Below are 12,123 nucleotides of genomic sequence, written 5' to 3'. Positions count from 1 at the left end.
TCTTAATCACAATGCCTGCAGGCTTTTAAAATACTGACCGGTTGATTCTAAATTTACATGAGAATGAAAAGAACTTAGAATAGTCAAATAATCTTAAACATGAACAAAGCTGGAGAACTTACACCACTGAATTTAGAACTTACTATAAAGCTACAGCGTGCTATTGGCATAAGGATGAATAAACAGATCAACAGAACAAACAGGGTCCAGAAATAGACCCACACTTATACGGTCAACTGATTGTTGGCAAAGGTGTCAAAGCAACTCAATAGGGAAAGAAAAGTCTTATCACAAACGGTGCAGAACAATCAGACAACCCAATTTATTAAAATGAACCCCGACCCCTATCCTACACCATATACAAATTAATACATCACAGATCACAGATCCAAAAATAAGTGTTAAAACTATAAAACATAAGGGAGTACCTTTGCCACCAAGGAGAGACAGATTTTTTTATAAAGGACACAAAAGTAAAAACCATAAAAAACACAAATTTGTAAGTTAAACTTCATCAAAACTGAAAACTTCTGCTCATCAAAACGCAGTGCTAAAAAATGAACAGACAAGGCAGGCAGTTGGAAAAAATATCTGTGAAATGTTAAGTCTCCAAGGACTTGTATCCGAACACACACACAGACACACAAAGACACCAGTAGGCAAATCGACATGAAAACGTGTTTATCATCATTAGTCATCAGCAAGATGAAAGTTAAAAGCACAACGAGATACCACTACACACCCACTAGAATGGCTAAAAATAAAAAGACTCACATCAAAGTGCTGTGAGGATGCAGAGCAACTAAATTCTCAAAATCGAGGCTGGGAATGGCATCACCAACCACCATGGAAAAAAGCTTGGGTGCTTCTTATAAAACTAATCACACACCTACCCTTTAATTCAACAATTCCACTCCTAGATATTTACCCAAGAGAAATGAACATATTATTCATAATGGAACTTTTTTTTTTTTTTTTTTTTGGTATGCGGGCCTCTCACCGCTGCGGCCTCTCACGTTGCGGAGCACAGGCTCCGGACCGCGCAGGCTCAGCAGCCATGGCTCACGGGCCCAGCCGCTCCGCGGCATGTGGGATCTTCCCGGACCGGGGCACGAACCCGTGTCCCGTGCATCGGCAGGCAGACTCCCGACCACTGCGCCACCAGGGAAGCCCCATAATGGAACTTTTGAATGGGTAAACAAATTATAGTATTTGATACAATGAAATATACCTCAGTAATTAAAAGCAACTATCGATATACATAACATGAATGAATCTCACAAACGTCACAGGAGAAGGAAAGCTGTAGGACTCCATTCGTTTGCAGTTTGCAGTTAAGATTCATCGTAAGACAGGGAGGCCTTGGGCGAGTCTTGGACACAGGCCGGGAGGGAGACTGGCTAGGGAGGGGCTGGGTGGTGAGGAAAGTGCTCTGTATCGTGACTCGGCTCTGCTACTCAAGCATATACCTCTGTCAAAACTGTAAAATTAAATGTGTGCCTTTCAATGCCGTTAAAGTTTACTTGAAAACAAACAATCCAAAAGAATTTTAAAAGAAAATAATCAGGTTGGGGGGTGGGGTTGGGTGAAGATGAGAATGCAGAATGTCGGCATTTGCTGAAATGCTGAAACTCGGTGACAGGGAGCTACCTGGGGTTCATTACACTCGTTTGTTTTAACTTTTCCATTATACAAAGTCTTTTTTCCCCCTCTAAGAACAAGACCAAAGACAAAAGAAGACATGGCTGTCAGGAAGCAACTGCTCGTCTGAGTGCCAACCAACAAGGATCTCTTCACGGCACCGAGGCTGCTCCCTGCCCCATGTCTTCATTCCAACTTGCCGAGGAAAACAGTGGGCTTGGTGTCAGAGGACTTCCAACCTTGGTAAGCAGACACAGACCGCAGTCCTCCCCTCCTAAACCCTCAGCTGTGAGCCCACCAGCAAACACCCCCACCCACCTGCCCAGCCGTCATCAGCATCGGTGTCCAGGTCGTCAAGGCCCCGCAGGTTCTCCGCGTTGATGATGGTGGGTCTCGGCGCCCGTTCCACCAGCTGCCTCAGTGGACGGATCGGGCGAGTCATTCCCAGCCTGTTTTCTTTTCTGATGAGAGAGAGAAGGGTTAAGATGCTGGACTCGTGTCAAGTATACACACGGAAGCAAACCCAAATACTTTTCCAAAACTAAATCCTACACTGCAAAGGTTCATGTGTGCCCTTAATATTAAAACCGTCTCCTTTTTAAAGAACACACAGTGAACAAATACATCCTCGAAAGAAGTTCTGCTTCATTCTGCAGTTTTATATGCTCAGGCTAATGTCTAGGGTAGCAGCAATAAACACATGCCAAATCTTCACCTGCCAGGAACCTGAAATCTCTTGTCCTGCCCCAGCCTTCTCACACACCCTGGGTCTTGAGCTGGTTTCTCCGAGGTCTCCGGAAGACAAAGCACTTTCATATGTAAGCCCACTATCTTGTCCAATATCACCAACCAGGCTAATTTCCACATACGTGACTATAATGCAATAGCCTTACCCGTCTTGGTCATTCATCTGGAACTGTCTAAAAGGAACACGGGGTTCAAGGCGGAGCTGGGGAAGGGGAAAAGATCCTCGTTCCACTGTACCCTGGTTCTCTGATGACTGTGGCGAACACATCTGAAACATAACATCAACGAACAGGGTTTTCTGGTAATGACCCAGATTCTAAGTTCCACTTGCATTAAAATTTGTTTTGGAAAATGGAAAATGGGAAAAAGAAACAGGAAAGTCTTGGGGTTTCCCAATTAATCCTACCAATCACCATCTCCCCCATTTCTTTCCTGCTGTCAGTATGCAAATCTGGGGACCTGTGTCTTGGGGAATATACCTGCCTCTCCTTCTTCTAAAGAGCTAAGGCTAAGATAACATCCACATCACCAGGGCAAGAAGCCAGAGGCCCTTAAGATTTGAAAAGGAGGAGAGAAAATGCAAAAGTAATGGAAGCCTCCAAAGTAGGGTATCAGGGCAAAGAAACTGGGAGGGAGAACCCAAGGTGGACATTCAACCACGTGAAGTAGGTTCTGCTGGACGTGAACAATCGGACCTCGTGGGGAAAAAAATGCACACTCCGAAGACTTACAAAAGCAGGAAGCATGTCATGGTATGTAGGTGGGTGGTATACATTCCCCATGAACTGTGAAGCCCCTTTTCGGACAGGCTGAGCCGGGCGGAGAGAGGGGTCCTTAGAATCGCTGGTACATGACGAGGAGGGGGCTCCGTCTCCCGCACTCGAGTTCCTGCTGCCCAGCTCAGTTGGGGAGGCGCTCAGAGACGTGGCAGAAATTATGTTTCGCCCACCGCCCTCCCTCCAGCTTGTCACATCTGGAAATTGAAAGGGGGCAAAAGGGGAGAGGAAAGAGGAGGGGGAGGAGGGATTGTATGAGGTTCTGAAGGTCAAGGGACCCCCCTCACTCACCAAAAAATTTAAAAAAAATAAAAAAAACAAAAGTGAAGAATCGAGTCGACTGGTCAAGTCTGTCAGGGAAGGTGGGGGGCAGACACCTGGCCAATGAATATGAACTTGCTGAGGGAGTCTGACTGTCAGAGAAACACAAAATAAGGTCCACTCAGAGAGAAGGCAAGTGTCAACAAGACGTGGTCTTCATTGACTCTCAGAAACTACACAACCTCAGACCTGACACTCCAAAGACACCAAGACGGCCCCAATGAAAGCAGCCTTGGGCCATTTCTTCCACAATCATGCTGACCCCAACAGGACCAGCACTGTGCCCAGCGCTGGACTGGACTTTAGAACCAGAGAGAGTTCCGGACGCGTGTTCAAGCTCCACTCAGCAGTGGCACCTCTAGTCAGAGACTCCCCAGCTGTGAAGTAAAGCACAGCTGCTCTCCCCTCTCCGAGAGGGGGCTGGAAGGGTCTGGGGCCCTACCCGCCGGGCCTCGCCCCACCTGCTCTGGCAGCGGCCTGTGGGGCCCTCCCACAGGTCACAGATTGAAACCTGCCAACCGTCTCTGACCATCTTTTTAAGACGAGGCTTTCCACTGCAAATGTAGCAAAGCCTGGTGGAATTCAGAGGCCAACGAGGAATCAGATGAGCCAAAGAGTCACTCCTCTCTCCAGTCAACTTGTAGTTAGGAGTTGAAACAGGTCCCTGAGTACCTGACCCCTAAGAGAATGGAACCCAGGACCGGAGCCACAAAGTCACAGACTGCTCCCAGCTCTTCAGGTACCTCGTGCATGATCTTGGCCAAGCCCTGGTACACCCCTCAGGCCATCTGCTTCTTCATCTTCTCAAACGAGGAGATGGGAGTGATCCCAGAAGCTGCTTCTAGTTCTAAACGGTTATAATCCTATAGCAGCTCATCTTAATTAATCCCAGAAAGTTAAAGTTCCTGGCCTAAGGAATTTGATTATGTATTTGGAGCAGCCAAAATACCCCAGCACAGGCCGCTGAAAAGGCCGTATGTTTTATGAGAGCTGCACAGTGATTGTTTCATTTATAGGATATCTGTTCTCACTTTGGGATACCCTGGGGATTAACGAAAACAAGCAGATAAAAGTCCCTCATATTTCAAAACCTGATCAACTCCCCGCCCCAAGGGCTACTTCAGAATCCGTGATTAGAACAGATGGAAAACCCCTCTCCTAAATAACACCTTGAATACTAACCACCCAAGACCACGAAGAAAAAAATAGTACCAGTAAGAATTGCTACACAATCCTGCTGACCCCTTGGCCAGACCCCAGATGAGGGGTCGTGAAGGCTAGTGCTGGGCCGGCTACTCAACCAGGGGAACGTGTTAAAAAAAAAAAAACAGATTCTAATTTGGCTGGGGATGGGCGAGGGTTGGAAATCAAGACTTTTTAACAAACGCCCGAAGTGATTCTGACAGGATTCAGCCAAGTTTGGGAGCCACTGATTAGAAAAAAAGCTCCTGAATCGGGAATCAAGTTAATTGACCCTTGGTCTGTCTGTCCTTGCCGTGACCACCCAGGTACAGCAGAATTAACATCTGATGACTGCTGGGAAGGCGGACAGGCCTGGCCTGACCCAAAGGACAAGAAGGGAGGAGTGACCTCCAGCCCAGCCCAGGGAATAAGTCCAGCAGACGCATGGATCAGGTACAGGATCAACGGTCGTGCTTTCCAGGCAGGGAACCTGGCTCCTCGAGAAACAGCATGCTTCTAAGAGGGCAGAAAGACAAGGGGAAATTCTGCTGTTCCCATGGGTGCCCAGACAGGGGCTGCAGTTCACTTACTCTGAGGGCGGAGGCTTGGTCCTGGCCCATACGACAGATCTAAGACGCCCTTTTCTTTGCCAGCCTTGTCCTGCCCTCCAGCTGCTTTCAGCGTCGGAAATTCCTCGGGAGAGAAGGATAATAGTCGGCTTGAGGCCCTTAAACCTGTCAAGAGAGTTGGGAAGACGTATGGAGCAAGTGAGATGGGCATCAACACTTCTCTGCTTTAACAACGGCACACGCTGGCAGCCACGCTGCCCTGAAGGGAGCTCCTTCCTGGGGTGCTGTCTGCGCTGGCCTTCTGTGCCCGCAGAGTGGCACTAGGGTTCCCTGACAAAGGGAGGCTGCCCGCAGACCGCACCAGGTCCCTTGCCAGCCACCCTGCAGGAGCTGGTCACAAAGGGCAGGGGGTGAGGTATGGCAGCGGTTCCAGCCCAGATCCTTCCCTCCCACTCCTGGAAGAAGGCAGTAAGGTCCTTCCAGTGGCCCTGGGGGGCGGATAAGCACGGTCTTTGGTGAAATCAGCCCAGTGAAGCCAACTGCTTTTGGGCGGAGGTAATGCCCTGGCCCCCAACGCCTCCACCCTAGATTTACACCCTCACCCTAGATTTATGCCTCTTCGTTTGTCCACTCCAGTTTACTATTTTCTACAGAGATCCTCAAGCCCTACAAGACCAAACGTTTCGCTCTTGCAATCTGGGAACAACTTCTTTGTTCTTTCATCCGTTCCCCTACACTATGAACTCGCGGAGAAGAGGCCTTTTCTTAACTTCGTTCTAATCACTCACGGCACTTAGCGCCGGGAACCTGCAAGCGTCTCTTCAATGAATACATAATAATAAACGATGCATTTCAGGGTCTAGAGTGGGATTTGGTCCCTCTCCTGGAATACACAGCACAGGTCCAGCACCACACAAGCTTAATAACCGCAATATCACACAGTGAAATGTCCAACTGTGACACGCTTTGACCCCTAGACAATACAGCCAAATCCGTCCCTAGGTACTGCTGACCTGAGGACCTGCTCACTCAGGCAGACTTTGCCGGAAAGAGGCAGCAGGGATTAGTGCAGATGCACGAGGCGGTGATTCATCCACCATCCCACTTAGTAAAAAGGTCCAGGGTCAAATGAACATGCCGGGGGGATAACTGGACACATTATCAACCAATGATTAACCTGAGAGATAATCGCCAAGTGTCGCAAAGGAGCACTACTGCTCACATAGTTGCTTCATTATGTTAAAAGGTCACTGGCAAGAATGAAATACGAAAGTCTTGCTTTTAAAATATGGTAGAGGGACTTCCCTGGCGGTTCAGTGGTTAAGACTCCGCGCTTCCACTGTAGGGGGAGCGGGTTCCATCCCTGGTCGGGGAACTAAGATCCTGCATGCCGTGCAGCGCGGCCAAAAGAAAAGAAAAAAAGTAGATAATTTGAAATTTAAAAAAAAACAACAACAACAACAGCAAATGCCTAGTACTTTTTTTCTGCCTCAACAGTCATGAAGGTATTATTCTAATCATGAATTAAACTTACCCTCTACAGATTAAAAAAGATAAAAGTGAAGAACTCAAAATCTCAAACCAAAGTAGTAGTATTCCTAAGGTTTGAACACCCTGTAATGTTCACCCACCAATCCCTCCTACCATCTGTTCTCTGCCATGAGAAACTGAGGCAGTGAAATCAGGGGCTTCTTCTGAGGCCCCAGATGGAGCCGCCGGTGGTGCTCTGGCAGCAGAGCCCACGAGCCATGTGCCTCTGGCCTCTGCCTGAACCACACAAGCAGGCCTCCTGGGCCTGATCCAAGTGAAACAGACCAAACGACCACCTTCTACATGGAGAGAGTCTGTCAACTCAGGAAGAACCCTTCTGAGTTCCAAAGAGTCATGAAAATGTTTGCGGGCCACACCCCCAAATCCCCACAGCCCTGGTGGCATCGCGGGCTTGTGACCCCGGCATAGGAGGGGAACCAGAAGCCGGGTTCCCGCCCCGGCCCCACCTGGTCGGCACGTGTCTGTTCTCTCCTCTTGGGCTGCTGGGCTCTGCCGTCTCCCAGGCGAGCTATCACATGTTTACAGAGTATTTTACTGTGTTTTAGGATTATTTTCTAAATCAAGTTTTCTTCTGATAGGTAATACAATCAAAAGGTTCAAAGGTAAAAAGCCTTAAAAGAGCGTAAACAGAAGCCTACCTCCTACCCTCGTGCCCCATCTGCCCACTTCAAACACCCTCACAAAACAGGTAGTCTTCTGTTTTGTTCCTTCTCTCCCTTCCTCTTATGATTCCTTCCAGAGATTTTTTTTTAATGCGCATACAACATTTTTAGAAGCGTACTTTCCCTCTCCCCAGTTGTTTGCACAAATGGTAATATACTCTGCGTACTATTCCACACTTTTTTTCACTTAAGAATATGTCCTGGAGATCTTGCCAGATCGGTAGAAAACTGCTTTTTTTCCTTACAGCCAAGCAGTATTTCATTAAAGTACCATCCTTTGACGTACATTTCAAGGGACTGTGTCCAATCTTTTGCTATTGCAACGTTGCAATGAATAATCTCGTGCATGTCATTTCACACAGCTGTAAGTATCATCTACAGGGTGATTTCCTCCAAGTGGAACCTCCAGGTCAAAGGGTATTCGTGCTGCTGTGTGTGACAGGCAGTGCCAATTTACACTAGTTTTTTTTAATCTCTGTAAGTTCTTGTTAAATTAAAATGAATATTCCATTTACTTAAGGAAATTCCAACCTTATGGAAATGAAGGCTATAGAAAGCAAAGAACCACTGTTAACAGGCCAGTGAATCATCTCCGTCATGCCTCTGTGAAGACCTTGCTTCCGGTCTGCAGTGCCTTGTTGCATCCCCGCCCCACCTGGCCCCGCTCACCCTCCAGGCTGGGGCAGCCAGCTGAGCTCCCCCTGTCCTTTCTCCTCTAGGCGAGCTGCGGCTCCAAAGCCCCCGGCACACCTTCGGGCTGAGGAAGGGGTGGGCCTTCAACCGCACAGCGACCGGAGGCCAGAGGGGCCCGTCCTTGGGGCATCGGAGTGGCAGGGCTGTGTGGGGAAGGTGGCACACGGAGCTGGTTTTCTACTCTAAGCCATAAAACGTAAAGTCTGGCCAGGCCTTGGCCGGCAGGGATACGCAGAAGACAGAGGGCAGTGCCGGGACAGGAGCCAAGGGTAAAAAAGGCAGCCCGTGCTGGTTTACAGAAAAAAAAGCGACTGCGGTGTAGCCACTCACACCACCGTCCCTCTCCATCCAGCTCGGGGCGCCGCCCAGCGTGCTCTGCACAGCGTGCTAGAAATACGCACGCCTACACTGGGAAACCAGGAGAGTTCATGTAGAAGAATCTGGGTTTTTGGCTCCTCTCAAGAACACCCGTGGACCCTGGGCCCACATTCTCAAAGGGCTCCAGATGCTGGAGGGGAGCCAGATTTCTCTCTGCCCCAGCGCCCCTCAGCCATGCCACTCGGGGGCCGCTCTGCTCTGGGCCTGCCTTGGAGCCATTTCAGTCTGTTGCTAGGCATTCACTTAAAACTCGGGATGCTTTCCCCTTCCACTCACCCCACATCGTCCCTGTGCTGAACCACTGCAGCCGTCTGAGTCCCTGTGTCAGGCAGGACACCAGTGGTAACAAATACCACGCAACCTCCACAAGCTCTGGTGTCACTGCCCAAAAGCAAGCAGTGCCCGAGGCTGCTGATGTACAAACCCAGGCACAAAGCCAGCGCCCCGTAGGCAACACCTCCTCCCCGGGGTCCGGGGACTCGCTCCAATAGCAGCTCAGCCGACAACGGAGCCCAGGGCCAGCGCCCGGTCTCCTCCGCACACCTTGGGAGGGCTGTCCTTAGCAATAATGTTCAGTGAAAGCAAGGAGCCGAAGTGCTCTGCCGAATCAGCACTTCCACCGCCGGGGCAAAGGCAGGAACTCGCTCAGGGAGGAGAGTCCACAAAGCTGCAAGCCGAAGACTGCCTGGACAGAACTGGAGCAGCCCAGAAAAGGCACACCTCCCTCCCACCCGCCCACCGCAACGCCACACACACACTTACCACCTTCGTGTCCTGCTGGCTTTCCATTCAGCTGTGCCCATGACTTTGGTCCACCTGGCGCTGAATTTGTATTCTGAAAGAAGGAAGACAATGAGAACAGGGTCTGCGGTCCACTCCCTGAGCGAGTCAGAACAAGGTGCCCTCGGATCCTCACCTTAGGTCCAGACCCTACACTGATGTACCCACCACCACCAGCGGGGTAAGGTCCAACCATGCGGGCTTTCCACGCAGCCTCCCACTCGGGCAACAGCCCAGGGTCAGGACCCACGGCCACATGACAGACGAGGGGCAGGCCGGAGGGCAAGCGGCCAGCTCAGGGTCCCACGGCAGAGCCAGCGGTGCGCTCGGAACATGCTGCCAGGCTGCCTCTCATGCCCACACAGAGCTACTCTGTCTTGCTCCAAGGACAAGACCAAACCCCAATTCTAGTGTGTCTGAAAAACTGGGTGGCGCCGCTAACAGGACACGCGCGCGGGAAAGCTCACGTGCCTGATGAGTCGCTGGCCAGGCGGCGGCACCACTTTCCACAATTACCGCCGTGCCACGAGGCACCGCTCCCCAGGTGCGAGGCCTTCCGCCTCCACTCATGTGGGCTTGCCCGGCTCGACTCACCTCTGCTGAAAGCTCACCGCACGCCAGGCATGGTGCTAGGCACACCTGGGTCACTTGGGTTAGACACTCAGCTAGTGAGGCGGGACCAGGACTTGTCCCCACCCTGCCCGCGCCCAAAGCCCCTTCAGGTCCCCAACCACTGAACTCAGCTGTCTTCCCAACAACATGCTTCTTAACAACCGAAGGCAGAGATACACAGATCCAAGCTGACGCAGCATGACGTTCCATCACTTACTGGACTAGATCCTGGAAAAACAGTTACCCCTTCCCATCCTCCCCCTGCCGCTGCCACCACACACACTCAAGGCAGACGGCCGTCTCTCTTGCCTTCGATGCAGAGCTGAGTAGGTGCAATAACGCATGTATTTATCACAGACTTGCCCTGAGTGCTTGACCTGAGTGGCCTGGAACGCCCAGGGTCCCCATGCAGACCACACGAGGGCAATGCCAGCACCGTGACAGGGGCAGGGCAGCCCCTGCTGGGGTTCAACAACCCCTGAGGGAAGGGCGAGGCTCCAGACCAGCAGGAAGCAGAGGGGCCCCAGGGCACTGCCTTCCCACAGCCTCTGGCTTGGGGTCTGCAGCCAAGCCTGAAGCCACAGGGACGGCCCCCGCCCTCACCCACCGAAGGCACTAAACCGGAAGAGAAGGCCTAGGGGCCACGAAGGGGTTACTAACACTGTGGCAAATCTCACCCCAAAGCTGGGAACCACCGGGGGTCTCCTCCCAACACCGTCCCCGCACGAGAGGAGAGCTGGTAAGCACCAGGCGGAGGGCCCGCGTGCCAGCTCCAGGACAGGGCCCGACCCGACCGCAGTCCCCGCGGCACCCGTGCTCCACAGGTGCCCAAGCCGCACGCAGGCCCGGCCCAGGCCTGTTCGTCTCTAACAAGCTTGGAAGGTGAGTCTGACGTAGAGCCAGGGCTGTAGAAACAACCAGGGCTCCTTAATCGCACTCAGCTTCAAATTCTGGGAAACAGATACGAACTCCACACTACATGCTCTGACGGTTCAGCAGGTCCCAGTGGATTTAGGCCAATGAACATGCAGTCTCGCATGAATGTGGATTTCTTCTTGCTTCTCCTTTAATTTCAAAGCACAGTTCAGTGTTGGGTAGGGAGGGTGTCCCTCTGGTAAAGCCATAAGCTTTCCCCGCAGATGGGGATGGCACCTCGGTCCTTCTACTGCCCAGGCAGCAATGCAAACTGAGTCATTCTTTCAAGGGAGCCAGTGAACGCCTGGTATCTGTCTAGATTTTTTCTGGTCTTCTAAAAGATTCAGACACCTCGCCTAGATTTCCAGCTACCGGATACCGGCCTCTGTACCCACAGACAGACACCAGTGGGCCAAGTAGGATATGAGCTCTTGATTAAATCATGACTCTGTTTAGAGGCGTATGAAGTGCAGCGACAAATAAAGGATCACAGCTCGGTATTTCCCACAGCATGCTCTGAGAGACACTAGTCTCTAGAGACATTCGACGAAAAGGTTTCCAAAGACAAATACATTTCGGGACCGCTGTCCATGATGTCCTTTTCTCGGAGACTCACAGGACACATTAGCATACTGAAGACACCGAGAGAAAGTATGACATTAAGAAAACCAAGTGAAGGAGCTGGCTTCATTTTGTTTTCCAAACTCACCAGACCACTGAACCTTCTGTAGCCTAACACTTGCTGTCTCCTTATGACACCTGCTTCTGGGGAGACACTGCGGGGGGCCCGATCTAGCCTGTAGCTGCCAGAGTGACTCACCTCAAGCTAAGGCAACTGGAATCAAATTAGGCGTCTATATTCTATTCTGCATCTGGGGTCTTTCCCAAGAGTCATTCATCAGGTTTGCCTCTGGAATGAGCACGTCACGCAGAGCCACGCTTCTCAGCGATAGCTCCCATTGGTCCCCAGCGCCAGGGAGCTCAGAGGCGCCGACGCCTAGGCAAGCATCGGGACCGGGTCCCCAGCACCTACCTCCTGACTGATCGACTGTGTCGGTTTCTGCAAATTGGAGACAGATTTCTGCAAACCCGGCTGCGGCAGCAACTCCGGCGGCTGAGAGGCCGTCGCACTGGAACTAGACAAAGGCAGGACACACACAGGAATTAGACAGGCACCGGCCATGCCCACAAGGTCCCTCCACATTCCCGAGAGACACGGCTGCTCGCTGGCTGGGAGCAAGACCACCTCTGGCCAATAAAAATACCTTTCCCGGCAGACTCCTAGGCTGGCCAAGG

General features: G+C 51.2%; 1 protein-coding gene across 21 annotated transcripts in view; it reads right to left on the bottom strand.

Moving 5' to 3' along the window:
* PRRC2B (proline rich coiled-coil 2B) overlaps window positions 1-12,123 on the bottom strand; it is an 87,577-nt gene that overhangs the window by 43,392 nt on the left and 32,062 nt on the right. For all 21 annotated transcript variants that reach the window (XR_016393665.1, XR_016393666.1, XR_016393670.1 and 18 more), the window contains exons 4-9: window positions 11,861-11,963; window positions 9,283-9,355; window positions 5,258-5,401; window positions 3,120-3,361; window positions 2,535-2,656; window positions 1,960-2,102 (exon numbers count right to left, since the gene is read on the bottom strand). Coding sequence is in view for 15 of the 21 variants with exons in the window: in XM_089913886.1 (XP_089770012.1) it covers window positions 1,960-2,102; window positions 2,535-2,656; window positions 3,120-3,361; window positions 5,258-5,401; window positions 9,283-9,355; window positions 11,861-11,963 (827 nt within the window). In the remaining 6 variants the exon portion in view is untranslated. The remainder of the gene's footprint in view (window positions 1-1,959; window positions 2,103-2,534; window positions 2,657-3,119; window positions 3,362-5,257; window positions 5,402-9,282; window positions 9,356-11,860; window positions 11,964-12,123) is intronic.

Source organism: Delphinapterus leucas, chromosome 6, assembly GCF_059928025.1.
Source record: "Delphinapterus leucas isolate spDelLeu-1000000601 "Yukka" chromosome 6, BTC_Dleu_Yukka2, whole genome shotgun sequence".
NCBI lineage: Eukaryota > Metazoa > Chordata > Mammalia > Artiodactyla > Monodontidae > Delphinapterus > Delphinapterus leucas.
Note: the sequence above shows the minus strand (reverse complement) of the source record. Positions and strands in the feature narration are given on the sequence as shown.